The following is a 17,983-nucleotide window of genomic DNA, read 5'->3' on the forward strand; positions in this document are numbered from 1 at the left end:
AAAATAAATAAACAAACAAACAAAAATCTTATCTTCTACTTTGTATTAAATATTAAACAACCGTCAAAAATGATTATCACATTAAAATTTTTAATTTACCTGGAGCATGGTTACATTACCATAATATATCATCCGAACAAGAAAAGACCAAACCAATAACAGAAATGAAACAAAATTGTTGTGCTCAAAACAAATTTCCATACTTGCAATAATTCCGTATTGTTGGTTATGCTAACTTCCCTGCTTTAGATTTCTCCTCTGCTTTCGTCTTTGCTCGTGCATACCTGGTTAGCACAGAAATGCCAAGGTCGAGCTCAAGGAAAAAGTGATGATCACAATAAAGGACTAAAAGAATGACATGGACCGTGCTGGTGGAGAAAAAAAGCAAGAAGGAAAGATGGAAATACGTTTTTTCATCTCTTTCCTCTTTTTTCTCAAGTTGTCCATACTCTTGTGCTTTTCTGCAATCTCTTTAAGATCCAAGCTCGCCTGAGAACATGAATGTAGAGACCGGGATTTGAGTCGAGCAAGAAATGGCTCGATACAACAAGAAATATCGACATAAGATAATAAAAAAAAAGATCACATGATTTTAATTTCTCATTGTAAGAATAGCCATCATCAGTGACATGCATACACAAGGAGCAACAATGAAATTTCAGACAAAATTATTTGTTCGTGTATTAGAACTATGAGATACAAGTCCCTAAATTAGTATATCAGTTTCTTCAAATTCCAACGTGAATTCTGCAGGATTGTACTATACACATGAAAGCATAATACCTCTTTGCTTGCGCTCCTCAATGCCTGAAGTGGCTCCACGCAATCCTGACCTATGACCACCAACTGCCTCTTATTCTGGACAATATTACTTGGACCACAAATTTTCTGTCTCGCTAATTCTTCAAATTGATGTTGAAGAAGTGGTGAGACACCAGCCTGGAAACAGTTGACATCAGTTTGTGGAACATTGAAAAGTTTCATGCAAGAGAAGCGAGCGAGCATTAGCACGCTTTCTTCATCAAATGCTGCTAATCAATATGATCAAAAGTTCGATGATAAACCTGACATTAGGATGCACATCTTAGTTATTGGTGGTTGTATTACCATATAATTTCTTTCAAGGAAAGAAATTTGTTTTTAGAATTTTCCCCATAAAGCATTGTTCAAGAATTGGCATCATCATAATTGCCAAAACACACAAGTTCGATTAAAACTTGGCACTGTCAATCAATCTCTCAAACAATTTACTCGCATCCAATACTTAAAGACATTTCCAATGACACGTATACGACGTTGCAGAGTGTTCGGACTAACAACACAAATATAGAAAAAATCGTTCTTTTTCATACGTCAAAGGTGCCTATACCTCGTAATTTGTACAAGTTACTCTACTCCAGTCCAGTTTCCCCTGTTCCTTTATTTTTGGTTGGATTATACAATGAACAAATTCCTCAAAAAAGGAAGCACTGGCATTCTCAACAGCGCCCATATAATGAACATTGACAAGAAAAACCAAAGAAGAAAGCAAATAAATGACACAAACCATTTTTCAAATCAAGGGCTCCCCTTCACAGTTTGTAAGTTAATCCAACTGTGACGAAATTTGTCCACATGTATTTATACCACAAAAGTCAACTGTGTTTCAGAGTTCACGTACTTACCCCAGCCAAAAATCGCTTTGCAAATGTTTTAGGTTGCAATGGTCTCGAAAGCAGAGAGTTGAGCTCCTGCAGTTTAACACGAGATGACTAGGTCACAAAATATACCACGAAATTCTGCTCTATTTCCTCTTTAAGATGTAACACGGGAAAAATTCAAATTGAACATGGGATAACATGTCTTATTTAATCACATACTTGCTGCAACTTCTTGAGCTGATTTGATGTGGCTTTCTTTTGTCTGTATTTCTTCATTCTGTCATCCTCACTGTCATTATCCTCCAAAAGTAGTTCAATTGATTCAGCATTTCGCTCCAACCAACTTTTCTCTGCCTTCTCCTGCATGATAAAACTTCTGAGCAATCAAGCAATCCATTATCCCCATAAAATGTTGTCAGTTTAAAGCTGATCACACAGTTCTAGAGGATGACCCATGATACCACAGTAGTTATCTAGCAATTTCAGAAAATTCCAGGTGTTGAAATGGGTTGATAAGGGGACAAATCCTGTACGTTTTTTAGACAGCACATATGAAACTAAACGTTAATATGGTCAGATATGGGCAGGAATAATCACATATGCTCCAGGATAAGAAAAGCCACTGGCTTTGTTCAGAATCAGAAAATAAAAAAATGTCCACTATTCGAGCAACTCCAATGTTCAGTGACCCCTCGTTAAAATCAAAGAAATTCCACATTACCCGGGAATCCTTCCGCGCAATTTTGTCTATTTTCTGTGCAAGAGATGATCGCTTCATAATTTCTGGCACGTATGACACTTCAATAGGAAAACGCTGAAAACTTTCCTGCAAAACATCCATTCCAAATAAAGTTCCATGTAAATTAAACTCACAGAAACTGCATTTTAAAACAATATTTGGCATAGCCCCGTCATGAACATTAACACAAAGACCAACACAAGTCAGGTACCTAAATAAACAGAGACATAAAATAATCGAAAATGTACATAGAGTACGTCACCGTGCAAAGTTCAAACTACGTAACATAGTCTCCACACAAAAATAGTACAAAACCTAATACAAATTTCAAGATGCTGCTCTCGTAGATAAGCTCAACAGAAGGAAGACGGTGCACGCATTGACAAATGCCAACAAACAACAGCAACTGAGATAAAGTATCACAGACACTAAGCCTGGTACCATGTTATGCAGCAAAAGCTCGGATAGCATGACCACGCAGCAGTGAGAGGAAGATATCTTATCAAATGTTGGGGTCAGGCATCAACCCACAGAAGATAGACGGACTACTTCTATGTATATGTAGAAGTCCAATCACATGTTCATGTACAAACCCCCAGATATAATTGGAAAACGGAAAACCAGGTTGTCATGATACATGCACTGCCCATCCAAATTTTTAACTACATTCTTTCATGTTTAAATTAAGTCATAAGTAATACTAAGCTTACCTTACAGTTATTCTTATGCTTGAAAACTATAAATAACCGATTACCTTTGAAAATGATTTGCACAGAGCTGCAAATTTTGATGCATCACTCGGTGATATTAAAACAATACTGCAACCATCAGTAAAGCTCTAGCTGTTCTTCCACATCTATGGACGTATACCTATTAGAGAAATATGATTCTGCTCAATAACTGCATCGGTTTAAAGCAAACTCAGAAATAATATTTGGTGCAAATTTACTTCAGCTGAAAGTGGAAGCTGATAATGAATAACAGTTCGAACACCAGGAATATCAAGTCCTCGTGCCGCAGCATCAGTAGCAACAAGTATGCTATGTTCATTTGCACGGAAACGATCAACTGCCTGAATCGTGCACAATTCATGAGAAACCAAAATGTAAGTGACAGAAGGAAAAATGGCAAATTCAATAAAAAAAAAATTGAAAATAAAAACATGGTTCTAACAACATAGCTAGACAACCAATAGAGGCTGAAAATAACATTAAGTTTTTGTTTCATCTGTTCTTCTTTTTGGACGTGCTTAATGTCTTACTCTATATAATTAAGTTTCTTTTTATAAATATTGCAAATATTTTTTCCTTTACAGAATTTTGTCAACCAGGCTTTTTAAACAGGTCTAAGGCAATCTTTTTTTTTTTTTGATAAGAAACATTTATTATTAGATAATTTTTTGATTACAAAAAAAGCGGATGAGAAATCCGCGAGAATAAAAACTTCCGAACACTAAAGAAATTCACTTCATTACAAAATTCCAATCCCTAACGACGTCTGAAATCGCTAAATGTTGAAAATCATTAATCCTTGTGATTGTAGTCGCCACTTTGAATTTGATACTCTCCCAAACGGCACTGACGTCTTCCTTCGTGTCGTTAAAGATCCTTTTGTTCCTCTCTAGCCAAATGCTCCAGAATAAGAAATGAATCATGACCAACCATAAAATTCTAGCCCTGCGACCCTTAGAGAAACCTGGATCGCTAATGAATAAATCTGCCGCCCTCTGTGGATGCACCCATTGAAAACTCATTTCTTGCATAACCAACGACCATAATTTCCTTGAGTACTGACAATGTAGTAATATATGATCCTGGGTTTCTTCGTCGCATTGGCATAAGGTGCACCAGTTAGGACTCAAGGCACATGTCTTCCATCTTCTTTGCAACAAATCCGCCGAAGGTAATTTACCCAACGCCACTAACCACGAGAACATTTGCACCTTTTGTGGGACAGGAACCTTCCAAATACGATCGTAACAAGGAAAAATAGGAAATGCTTGAATAGGAAAGAAAGACTCATAAAAGGATTTGACAGTAAACAAACCCGAGGATTCCCCCAACCAAACCCTGTAATCCTCCACATCTAACCTAACCATAACCGTATCTAACACACCCGCAAGAATAACAAACTCCTCCAACTCTGCGTCATTTAAATTCCTCCTAAACCGCACATCCCACCTATAATCACGACCACCCTGATGAGTGGTGATCTCTAAGAAATTCTTAATAGGTTTGTTTGAGACAGAACAAATTCTATACAAAGAGGGGAAACGAACTTTGAAAGGACCACCCCCACCCCCCACTCGTCCTCCCAAAATCGAATGTAATTACCCCCCCTCAAAACCGTGCCCCACATTAGCTGAATTGCCGGGAAAGTACGAGAAATGAATTTCCATGGGCTTCTAAAAGTACCACTTTTGGCCAATCCCAAATCCCACCCATTATCTTGGTGACCGTAAATGCTTGTTATTACTTTGATCCACAAATTGCCCTTCTCCTTTGAACTTCTCCACCACCACTTACCAAGCAATGCTCTATTCCTCAAAACGATACTTCCCAATCCCAATCCTCCTCTAAGGCAATCTTATCAATTGCTCTGGCCTCTGAGTAGTGTAGACATGGATTAAATGCGTTATTTGTATTCTGAACTTCAACATAATATATGGGTCTTTAACACCTAGCAAAGCCAACATAATTTTCTATTTTTCTTCATTTTATAAGTTGTTTTTGCTTTCAATGGTACTATTACATGGAAGTGGCCCACTTAGCCAATAAATAAATATAAGGCCATCTATAATTGTTTCAAAATGTCTTACTCTTTCTAGTTTCAGAGAACTGAGTGATAGGGGGGTGCATTAACAGCTAGCCGACCAACCAACCAATGTGGTTCAGTTCAGATTAAAGAAGCAAATTGTTCCATAACAGCCAATGTTAATATAAGACACTTCCATTTCTTAAATTGACTGCTGACTTTGAAACAACATTATATTACTCATGGAACACAGTGATTGACCTAAGAATGGAAAAGTTTTTACAACCACTAAACTAGCAAAAAGGAGATGGACAATGTTGACAATAAGGGCATAATATTATAGAATAATACAAAACCAGTAAGCTTAAGAAAAAAATTCATCTCACAAATTCACAACTACCAGAAGATGAACGAATCCAGACAGTGGTCAAGTAGTGGAACAAATAACCAACCTTTAATCGTGCTCGCTGCTGCATCTCTGAATGAAGGGTCCAAACATTGACGCCGAGGATGCGCAAGAGTGAAGAAATGCGACGTAATGCCGATATTGAAGTGCAGAAGACAATTGCGCGACCTTGTCCATGAATACTCAAAATGTAATATAAGTAGGCATCCTTTTCTTCTTCCCTGCATCTGTAACTCACAGATAAGCCATTTCCAGCAAGATGGCAAAAATAAACAAATACGAGGAATGGACCAAGCAACTTAAGATCGCATGTAAAAGAAGAAGCCTGGTAAAAACAAGAACCTTGCATCCTAATAACAAATGGGATATTGACCCTGACATGGAAATTGCAATCTAACTACATGATTCCAATTAAGGAAAATAATATGCCAGAGAGTCAAAAAATAGGTATGACTAAGTTAGAAATATAATAAAATCCAAGAGAGGAAGAAACATACTCGACTACGGATTCCATGAGCCTATTTGTCAAAATGGAGGTATTTGTAAGATCTACTATTGCAGTGTTTGCCCTCATTCCTGCTCTCTCTGAAAGGGTTTCCATTGAATTAAGGTCTTCTTTTTTTGAATTCAAAGATCCACGTTTTAATTTCTTCCGAAAATCAGCAGATAGAGCAAGAGTTGCAGAAAACACAAAGGTTTGCCTTTTCTTTCTTTGGAGGTTCGAAAATGTCATGCAGCTCTGGGTATTCTGAGATTGATTCTGAGTTGATTCCCTGTTCGTGGGAAGCATATCAACAATGGATTGTAACTCACGAAAATGGCCACTTTCCATCATGCGGTCAGCCTCATCTAAAACAAAAAATGACAAGGAGTGCAGCTGCAACAATAAAAATGTAAGTCACTACTATTCTTGTTTAAGGAGGAATATGAAATATCATTCTGACACAAGCTCAAAAGGTTTTATCTCAGAAATATAAGAAGCTATCCTTGTTGACTTTATATGCCAACCTTTATGAATTCCTTCAGATCACAATGGTTTTCATAGTTAGGTTAACTTCATTACCAAGCTTTTGTAACTCAAAGTTTCAATTAATATGCCAACAGTTGCCACGAAAAGTAACAAATGCAGATATAAATAATATAAAAGTGGATAACACAAGCTAATTGTCTTATGCATCAATTGTGGGTCACAAAAGACAACGATTAATGCTTTTGTAACTCAAAGTTTCAATTAATATACAAACAGTTGTCACAAAAAGTAACAAATGCAGATATTAAAATAATATAAAAATGGATATTGCAAGCCAATTGTCTTATGCATCAATTGTGGGTCACAAAAGACAACAATTGAAATGACTCAGAAAGAAGGAACTTTTTCTCATTTCCAGAGCAGAAAATGTTTCATTATATCACTGACTGATGGTAAGAATACTATCTGTCAACTGTAAGTCAGAGCATCCTCAGTGGATATACATAGCAGCGAATTTGCGTAATAGCATTATAGCACTTGATGAAAAAAAGTTGTACATGACAATAGGCGAAACAAATTGTGAGCTGAAAATAAGCAATTAGATTCATTACAATGATGGTTGATCATAATTCACAACATAATCAAACAAACTCCTACACAGTGAACTAAAAAATCATCAATCTAACCTCCACAAGATGAATCTCTCCCCCAGACATAAGCTCCCATAGTCTCCCAGGAGTTCCAACAACAATTTCAGGCCTTGCTTTTAGAAGTCTTTCTTGTTTCTCTGTTGACATTCCACCAACAATAGGAACAACCCTAAATATAGTTCCCTTTGCTACTTTCTTGATATGATCGGTGACCTTGAGAATAGGACATCATGTAAATTGCTGGACAACAGGTTTGTACACGATTTTTCCAGAATTCAAAAAGAGAACCAAACAAGCAATCACAAGTACCTGAAGAGCAAGCTCTCTCGTGGGGGTAACAATCAGAGCACGCATAACACTGCGTGGAGCAATTCTCTCATTGGCTTCTCCTTTTTCCTCCAAGAGCCGTTCCACTTTTTCTTGTTCTTCAAGAAGCCGTTGTAAAATTGGCAAACCAAAGGCAAGTGTCTTTCCTGATCCTGTCTCTGCAGCCCCAATTACATCCTGTCGAGTGAACTGACCACTGTCAACGATACAACATTTGTTGACACCTTCCAATGAAATGCCAAAATTCGATGATATTTCGCACCTTGCCTTGATGAGCAGCAACAGGAATACAAGCTTTCTGTATTGGTGTAGGCTCCTTGAATTTGAGCTTGTATATTGCTTTCATTAATAAGGGATGAAGTCTCAATTCATTCCAGGAGGAATATTCATCTTCATCAACGGAATCCTCTTCAAAATTATCCTTTCCAGCACTAGCTGAGTTCAAATTTGCATGTTGTGGATTGAAATCCATAATATCACAAAACCAAAAGTTCATCATAATATTACAGGAATTATAGTTTCAGCAGTCTGATAATTTTTTTAATGAAGTAGCAACTAAAATCCTTGAGATAAAAAACGATGCAGTGCTTGTTAACCTTAAAGCTCTTTAAAAGGTAGATGATTCAGAAGACACGAACCCAAGTTCAGAAAAAGTTTGAAAATGAAATACTTGGTAGATTTCATCAACCTAAGTCATCCTAGGGTCAGATAGCACTGATAAATCATAAACTGTCAGACCATCAATGTTGTATGCGATGGTATGAAAAACACGCGACATTATAATTACAGTAAATAAAAAGTACAGGTACTTGAGTACAGAAGTAAACACCAACCAGCTGTTTTTTCCATAGCTTCATCTTCTCTGTCATTTTTCTGATCCTCAATTTTCATTTTCTTCACAATCTTCTTCGTTTTTCCCAGTTTTCCTAACCCTTTACCATCCTCCAGTTTGACTCCATCATTTTTGCCATGAGGTTCACCAACAGTCTCGCCGTCAAACATAGTATCATCATTTCTTTCAGTATTTTTTCTCTTATTTCTTTTCCTTTTATCACTTACCCGTTTCTTCACATTTCCCAATTCGATCTTTGGAATTTCCAACCCATATTCTGATTCATCAATCTCTTCAAGAGCAAGAAATCCTGCACTCGTTATCAATAGTTATTAACATCGAGTTTTCATCATTACACCATGATTATGGTTATCACTACATCGTCGCACAAAGAGCTAAATTTTCAAAAGTTAGTTATTTTATTTTCACAAACTAATTCGAGGGCTTTCTAAGTTTCATCCTATAAAAACTGCACAAGATTTAATCTTTAATACAGTAGCGTGTTTGACAAAAATGAACAACCAAACACTCAAAAATCGAGAAGGATACCGGAGGAAAAAATCATATCAACCAGCAGCCTCAAATAAACGAACTGATATACCAGCGATGCAATTTACTAAACCAAGACTACAGTTTTCATAACACTGAACTTGAGACTAATGTACAAAAAAATATAAAATCTAAGAAAAAGGGTGAAACCAATGAAATACCTCCCTCAAGCTCGTTGGAACCGATGAAGAGAGAGAAAAGATCGTCATTGCCATCGTTACTCTCTGGAAGAGAGGAATTCCATGGAAGCGAGTTCAAACGTTCCGATTTGTGGTCTGACTTCATTAGGCGTCTTCTCTTCGAGCCCCGCTTGGCTTTCTTTTCGTCGGGAGATTCGGACGCCATTGCAGAACTGCGAAACCAAGAACAGAACAGAGATTTAAGGATGTGTGAGATTTCAATGATGTATGATATTTGGGCTATAGTATACTGTTGGATATGGAGGCAGGGCCCAATCTATTAGATAGTTTTAGCCCATCACTTAGGACCGAGTTCGGTACCTTTTAGGGCCCAAGTTCTTATATATGCATATATATATATATATATATATATATATATATATATATATTTGGGCTATAGTATACTGTTGGATATGGAGGCAGGGCCCAATCTAATAGATAGTTTTAGCCCATCATTTAGGACCGAGTTCGGTACCTTTTAGGGCCCAAGTTCTTATATATGTATATATATATATATGCAAAAACTTGTATGAGACGGTCTCATGAGTCGTATTTGTGAGACGGATCTCTTATTTGGGTTATCCATGAAAAAATATTACTTTTTATGCTAAGAGTATTACTTTTTCTTATGAATATCGATAGGGTTTACCCGTATAACAGATTAAGATCCGTGAGTGGGTCTCACATAAGATCCACCCTAAATAATAACATTGTAAAAATTTGATTAAAACTATGATTTGCGTAAATCAAATAGTTTAAGAAATATTCAAAACTTATCTATATTTTAGAGCAGCTAGTTATGTGCCACGGCTTCAATCAAGGCTCGGGTCCAAGAACAATTAACATTTGTCAAAAATCAAATTAACCACACCAACTAATTCAAAATATAAAATAAAAAGCAAATTGTTTTCTAGATTAATTGGTAATATGTCTACTGTTTAACTTTTTTTTTTTTTTAAAAAAAGAAAAATCCAATCAAATCTTTTAAAAATTAAAACCTTATTTATGAAAATAATTTTCCCTTGCTTCTTGTCGATACTGACAGTATCCAAGTTATCGCTTCCTCCTCGACCTTCGTAGCCCCCATAATCCAAGAACAATGCGTTGTTCTCTCTTCTTATGTTCAGCACAGTTTTCTTCTCTAAGAACAGCAATTACGAACCCTAACCAATTCTACACTTCACTCTACTGTACCCTCATCCACCTCTTCCTCCGCTGCAGCCGCCTCTCGGATGCCATTTTAGCGTTCTCGGACATGCGGGATCGCAAATTCACACCCGAAATCGGCTCCTGGAACCGCCTCCTGCACCACTTTAACTCCACGGGATTGATTCGACAGGTAATGCTTATCTATCAAGAACTTCTTTGGAGTGGGGTGGGCCCCAATGTCGTTTCCAAGAATATACTCATTCACTCCCTTTGTAAAGCAGGGGACCTTGATAGGGCCCTTCATTTGCTGAGAAATAACGAGGGTTCTGATGATTTTGTGACTGATCGTGTTAGTTACAATACTGTGATCTGGGGCTTTTGTAAACATGGGTTTGTGGAAATGGGACTTGGGTTGGTGTCTGAGATGATTAAGACTGGTGTGGATTGTGATAATTTTACTTGTAATACATTAACTAAAGGGTTTTGTGAAAAGGGTATGTTAGAAAATGCTAGATTGACCCTGAACATGTGTAATGATGTAAATAGGAATATAAAAGTTTATAGAGATATTGTAAGTTTTAATACTTTGTTAAAAGCATATTGTGAGGCCGGAGTGGTTAGTTCTAGATTTCAGTTGATGGATAGCATGATAAAAGCTGGCGTGTTACCTGATATTGTTACTTATAATACACTGATCCATGAGTTTTGTAAAAGAGGGGATTTTGATCATGCCAAAAGTATGATGAATGAACTCTTAGCTAGCTCTGATTTGAAGGTCAGTGATGGTGAGAAAAAGGGGATCATGTTTGAAGGAGTAGGTCTGATAGCGGATCAAATCACACGCACTAGTTTGATTGGTGAATGTTGTAAAAATGACAGGATTGAGGAAGCATTATGTGAATTTGAAGAAATGATTGCAAGTGGGATTGACCCTGATGTAGTCACATATAGTTGTGTTATATACGGGCTTCTTAAGACTGGAAGGTTGGTTGAGGCAAAATCACTTTTTAATGAGATGGTAAGGGTTGGTGTGGACCCGAACCATGTTACTTATACAGTTCTTGTTGATTCTTTCTTTAAAAATGGTTATACGAAGGCTGCGTTTAACTTGCAAAGTCAAATGGTGACTCGAGGAATTTCATTTGATGTGGTGGTGTTTACTGCACTAATTGATGGACTGTTTAAGTCTGGAAAGTTTAGAGAAGCGGAGGATATGTTTAATATTCTTTTGGAGTCTAATGTCTTTCCGAACATTGTCACCTATTCAGCGTTGATTGATGGCCGCTGTAAATTAGGTGATATGAAGGGCGCAGTGTCTGCACTGCAGGAAATGCAAGAGAGAAACATTCTTCCAAATGTCGTCACTTATTCCTCAGTAATTAACGGCTATGTGAAAATTGGAATTCTTGAAGCTGCCATTGATGTCTTGTATACCATGGTTAGTCGAAATGTTATACCAAATTCCTTCATCTATGGCACACTAATAGATGGCTGTCTCAAAGCAGGTAAAAAGGAAGTCGCTCAAGGTCTGTACGAGGACATGAAATTCAGAGGTGTGGATGAGAATATTTTTATGCTTGATGCTTTTATGAACAATTTGAAGGAGGAGGGAAGGATGGGTGAGGTAGAGACGTTGTACAGAGATTGGGTATCAAGAGGATTAGAGCCAGACCGTGTTAATTATGCATCTCTCATGGACGTTCTTTTCAAAGCAGGAAAAGTGTCTCATGCTCTTGAATTGTTTGAAGAAGGCATAGCCAAAAACATTGCGTTTGACACTACCGTATATAATGTTTTGCTTAATGGATTGATTAAACTAGGCCAATATGACGTGCAATCTATATATACTGGAATGCAGCAGTTTGGTTTCTCTCCAGACCATGCTACGTTTAACACCTTAGTCAAGGCATATTGCAGAGAAGGGAAACTAGAAAATGCTGTCCAGCTTTTGAATGAAATGAAAAGTTATGATTTAAGTCCTAATGAAACAACTTGTAATATTTTGGTTCAAGGCTTTTGTGATTCCAATAAAGTCGATGATTCGTTGGAATTATTGAACGAGCTGTCTATTTCTGGGTTTTGTCCCGATGCATTTACTCACAAACTTTTGGTCAATGCTGCTTCAAAGTCTAAAAGGGTCGATACTATCATGATGACTCACAATAGCCTCTTGAACATGGGACTTATCTTGAATCAGACAGTTTATAACACTTTAATAACCGTTCTGTGTGGTCTAAAGTTGACAAGAAAAGCAGCATCTGTATTGGAGGAGATGAGAAAATCCGGCTTTCCAGCAGATACAGTAACTTACAATGCTCTGATTAAAGGATATTGCAGAAACTTTCATTTAGAGAAGGCGATTGACATGTATTCTCAAATGAAATTTGAAGGAGTTTCTCCTAATATCTCAACATATAACATTCTCTTAGGTGGGTTTTCCATGACTGGATCGACGCATAAAGTAGAAGAAATTCTTTCAGAAATGAAAGATTCGGGCTTTCTTCCAAATGCCACAACGTATGACATTTTGGTATCCGGCCATGGGAAGATTGGTGACAAGAAAGAATCCGTCAGGCTGTATTGTGAGATGATAACCAAAGGTTTTATTCCTCGAACCAGTACATATAACTTGCTCATCAACGACTTTTCAAAAGCGGGGAAGATGAAGCAAGCCATGGAGCTTATGAACGAGATGCAAATTCGAGGAGTGCTCCCAAATTCCTCGACGTATGACATACTTATAACTGGATGGTGCGAGCTATCATATCTAGAAAAGTCGATGAAGAAATCTTGTCAGGCGGAGGCTAGAAGGTTGTTTAAAGAGATGAGCGATAAATTTCTTACTCCAAATGAAAGTACTATATATCACCTTAGTACTGTTCTTGCAAGACCTGGGAGAGTGGTTGATGCTCAAAGAGTACTGAATAAACTGTATAAAACTAAGAGAAATTGATATATTATCCCTTGCGAGTCTTGATTTTTGGTTGTATTCAGTTGTTACATATGCTATTGTCGGTGGGCCACCTGTTCGCCTAATTAAATTATTTTTTATACTTTTTTTTTAAAAAAAATTCTGTTTTCCCCCCATAGAAATATAATAAACTGTTTTTTAAAATAAAAACTAGTATTCCAAGGATGCACGAATTGTAATTTTATTTAATTAGAATTAGTAATTATCTGTATTTAAATAATTATTTAAAATTATTGATATAATATAATAAATATATTTAAATTTTAAATATTATTATAAAAAATTATTATATCAAAATATTTAAATCGAATTAACACTCAAATAATTTTTTGAAAATGTTATAAATATTTATATTAAATTTTTATTAAGATATTTATATGAAAATTATATTAAGATTCAAATTGATAATAAAGGTTTACGGACAATTAATATATCGAAAATTCACGGTTACATTAATAATTATAAATTTTTATTTTATAGCATATTATTTTTTTGGGAAACTTTTCAAATATGATAAAAACTATGTTTATATATAAATAGATATAGATATATGACATTATTTGAGGAGTGAGTCTCATGTGAGACCGTCTCACGGATTATAATCTGTGATACGGGTCAACCCTACTCATATTCACAATAAAAAGTAATACTCTTTGCATAAAAAGTGATACTTTTTCATGGGTGACCCAAATAAGAGATCCGTCTCACAAATAATACCCGTGAGACCGTCTCACACAAGTTTTTGTCTTATTTGAGATTGTGATTCACTTTTTCCATGAACGAGCGATTGATTATTCCATATATGTGTTACCCTATAAAATAAAGAAAATATAAATAATACTCATATATAAAAAAACAACCCATTGACAATGGAAAATGCATTTTAAACTAAAATCTTGTTGTTTCAATATACATATAGATCATATCAACGAACTAATCAAAGTTTAAGAGATAAATGTATTTTGAATGATTTATCTCACAGGTGATACTGAACATTACACATTTTTTTTATTTTTATCCTGATTAAAAATTGATTGTCCAAATGAGATATAAAAATCAATCTGAATTATTTATATAGTTTATACTAACAACTAAATATATTATACAAATCATATCCAAAACTAAATGACTTGATATAATCTATGAAAAAACTTAAAGGCAGTTTATGTTTTCAATGGAATTTAGTTTAAATTTGAATAAAGAAAATAAAAAATATAATTCATAAATTACATTTGAATCGATATAAATCTGAATTAAATTCAAATTTGAATTAAAAAAAGAATTATTAAAATCAATGCAAACGATAATTGAAGTTATCAAGCATCTCTTTCGAGATTTATTATATATCTTTCTTTTTTAAGAAATGTAATTTTGAGGAAAACTTACAATTTTAGACAAAAACTCAACTTTTATATATATATATATATATATATATATATATAGAGTTCCCACTTCCCCACAAATGAGCATACCATTGATGATGATGGGTGGCCACTGGTTTGTTCTCTCTTCTACCATTACTGCGCTGTTTGGAAAAAAAACGTCACGTGTTTGAATTGATTTTTCTCTTGAAATCTTGGAATAATTCACACCATTTGTCGTGTCAAACAAAAAAACTTATTTTAAATTACACATAAACATAAATGAAATGTGTAATCTCTTGAAGCAAATAGAACGGGAAAATAATTTTTTTTATACTATTTGTTTAATTTTGAGTTTTAGTTTATTAAGTATTTATAGTTTAGTTTTTTATATTAAATTTTAATTGTTAGTCACTTGGTCTAATTGTTGACGTTTCACATAAAATGAGTCAATATTTCTCGATGACATATCAGTATTTTCGGTATCACACGTCTCAAACTCACATGAATATGACTAAAAGAAACAATTTAAATAAACTCAAAACAACCAAACTTTAAAACAAACTTATATTTTCAAACCAGGGGGGAAGGTATAGAAATTTAAAAAAAAAAAAATTAAATATAGATTAAAAATATTGATTAGTTAATTTAAAAAAAAAATAGTTAATTGCAAATCCTTTTTTTTTCTTTTTTTATCCTCATCTCTATTATTTTCTCTCAAACTATCACAATTTTCATTACTTCAAATGGTCGTAACTTCATCATCGATCGCCATTTTTCAAAATCGACTGTAGATTCGGAAAACCCACGGCATAAGCTTTCTTTTAATACCAAAATTTCGAAGTTTCTTTGTCGTCTTGAAATCAGCCGTCGTCCATCGATCGCCGTTTTCACTGAAAATCATGAGGAAATCTTACTGTAAAGACTTTCTACAGTTCGTTATTGTAGTTCTTAGTTAGATTTTGAATTTTAAAGGTAATTTCATATTTTAGTATTTCGAAATTTGGGTATTTTGGTTTTTTTGGATTTCGGTAATTGATATATATTAAATTGTTGATTGTAAATACTATATTTGAGCCGATTGATGTTATTTATAATTTTTGAAAATTTATTTGAGCATTATTTTGAATTTACAGATTTTATATTGGGGATTGTCGATTTTTAATATTGATTATTTATTATTTGGATGTTTAGATGCTATAGAAAATATCAATGCGAATTTATGGAATTTTGTAGGAATTGTTGAAAAATTTAGAATTACGTAAATATGATTTTCCAACTTATAAGTCAGGAACCTACGATTTGATTGACAGGTGATTTATATATTTTTATCTATGTCATTTACTTAGTTATCGAATATGATATATTTATTTAATTTACAGGTTGGTTCGTCTTGTTTTAACTCTCCCTAACAAAATGGAAGCAGAGTTTTTCGGATATTCTATGGTAATCTACATCGAACGAGATTTGGTTGAAAAAATTGATACCGATTAATAACTAATGAGTTTTATTCTAAAAAGAATCGAAGAACACAACTTCAGTAGTGTTTTAGCTCCATGTTTTTGAAAGTATTAAATTTTAAATACTTTTGTTCTATGTTTTCATGAAGTCAATGTTTACATATTTTTTATTTTAAATTTTTTATTTAATTATTTATTTTATTAAATTTCATATGGGACGGAGCCAGCCCCAGGTAATTTTGAATCCTGGCTCCGCCCCTGGATGGATCAGCAGCGTGGATCTCTGGGGAAGATTGATTGCTTGTATATAATATAAAATTCAACCTTATTATTACATATATCTATATTATACCTTAAGGTGTCCATAACCTCGTTCAAATTTTTTTTTATGATCATGACTTTACCACATCAATGTTACATAAGGCAAAAACTTATGTAAGACGGTCTCACGAGTATTATATGTGAGATGAATCTCTTATTTGGGTCACCCATAAAAAAATATTATTTTTTATGCTAAGAGTATTACTTTTTATTGTGAATATAGGTATTGTTGACCCGTCTCACAGATTATGATCTGTGAGACGGTCTCACATGAGACTCACTCGTCACATAAAAAAAGTATCACTCATCACTCTTTTGCAATCCAAAAAAAATCCCAAATAACTTTTTATCGACCTCACACCCAAATTAAATCTCTTAATAAAAATTCTGCTTATTTAAAATATTAATTACAAACATTTTATAATTTTTTTAAATCGTATTAATTTAAAAAAAATTGTAAAATAAAATTTTAAAATAAAAAGTACAACATTATGAAGTCAATTAATACAAATAATTTATATTAAGAAAAATCGAAATCTATGTTTTTGAGGGAGGGATTACTCCAAGGATTATTTTTTTTGACAATAATACTAATAATAATGTTGTTGTATATCATCACTATAACAAAAAATATTATTATTATTGAACAAAGGTCTAACAAATGACATACTTCATAAAAAAGCAACCTCGTGACTGAGACGAGGGAATAAAATTCAAAGTCCAAATCGATATATTATTTTAAAATTGCCGTCTGCATTGACTTTAATTTCTTGGACTCCGTGGCCTTTAAATTTTATTTTATTGTTCGAATTTAAAAGTTGATTTTTCCTTCGGGAGTGTTTGTACTCATTAAAAATATTAATTTAAAAGCAGAACTGTTTATATTCAATTAAATTAGAATATCAAAATTAATCACATGTTGATTTTGATTTTTCAAAAATAATTATGATATTTTGGGGAATAAATGAAATTGTTTTGGTCACTCTTACATCCAATATTTGTGTTATTCTCTGTACATATTCGACTAAATGAAGAGAGAGATATTCGATCTAATGAAGATATTTTTGTCTTTTTAGTTAAAAATCTAGTATGAGAATAACTTATTTATCAAGTATCGTGTCTTAAATTTTTTTAGTTTTTTACTCTTTTTTTCAAACACTATCAAATGAGAAAATATATAAGATGACCTTTGCTCAAAAATATCTACTTTGGCGTTTGAAGTCAATCCACTTTTTTCAGTACTCATATATTGAAATTAGACTTCTCTTACATTTATAAAACTGAACGAGAATGTTTTACTGATCTAATTTTTTGTTAAATTTATCATTTTCATGTCAAAAATTTTATTTTTCGTTCCAAATATGGATCGAGTCGATATATGTAAATGATATAGATCAGTAAAATCATTTCAAATGAGACCTATTCTACTTAAACATAGTCAATATTGCAAATTTTGAACAGTAAAATATTATAATAATTTCAAATCTTATGAGACGACTAAATGAATATTTTTTACCATTTGGGCTTTTAATATTCCAAATTTATCATACTGTTAATAAGAAAGATAAAAAAAGACGTCAATTCATTCACCTCAAATGTTACTCAGTTTAGTGTTAAATTTATTCCTCGTCTAGCTGGGTAAAATATATAATAAAAATAATTTTTTAAAAATAAA

General features: G+C 33.9%; 2 protein-coding genes across 3 annotated transcripts; one reads left to right on the top strand and one right to left on the bottom strand.

Moving 5' to 3' along the window:
- Window positions 1-9,258, bottom strand: LOC140835175 (DEAD-box ATP-dependent RNA helicase 13-like). The gene is given in 16 exon segments (XM_073200608.1): window positions 1-284; window positions 408-489; window positions 784-939; window positions 1,665-1,730; window positions 1,860-2,000; window positions 2,362-2,466; window positions 3,134-3,213; window positions 3,216-3,249; window positions 3,329-3,451; window positions 5,586-5,766; window positions 6,037-6,416; window positions 7,196-7,372; window positions 7,469-7,663; window positions 7,749-7,921; window positions 8,320-8,628; window positions 9,029-9,258. Coding segments are annotated over 16 exon segments (2,439 nt in total). The 5' UTR covers window positions 9,213-9,258; the 3' UTR covers window positions 1-231.
- A 792-nt stretch (window positions 9,259-10,050) lies between these two features.
- Window positions 10,051-13,225, top strand: LOC140835176 (uncharacterized). 2 transcript variants are annotated; one of them, XM_073200610.1, is made up of 2 exons: window positions 10,163-10,385; window positions 10,477-13,225. In XM_073200610.1, exon 2 carries the CDS (start codon window positions 10,596-10,598, stop codon window positions 13,146-13,148), a length of 2,553 nt encoding a protein of 850 aa, XP_073056711.1. In that variant the 5' UTR covers window positions 10,163-10,385; window positions 10,477-10,595; the 3' UTR covers window positions 13,149-13,225. The 2 variants fall into 2 exon arrangements, with proteins under 2 accessions (XP_073056710.1, XP_073056711.1); XM_073200609.1 differs by having other exon boundaries at window positions 10,051-13,225.
- The last annotated feature ends 4,758 nt before the right edge of the window (window positions 13,226-17,983 follow it).

Source organism: Primulina eburnea, chromosome 6 (genome assembly GCF_022965805.1).
Source record: "Primulina eburnea isolate SZY01 chromosome 6, ASM2296580v1, whole genome shotgun sequence".
Lineage (NCBI taxonomy): Eukaryota > Viridiplantae > Streptophyta > Magnoliopsida > Lamiales > Gesneriaceae > Primulina > Primulina eburnea.

Coding starts and splice junctions, on each gene's coding strand:
- LOC140835176 (XM_073200609.1), top strand. CDS start 10,146: ATGCGTTGTTCTCTCTTCTTATGTTCAGCACAGTTTTCTTCTCTAAGA.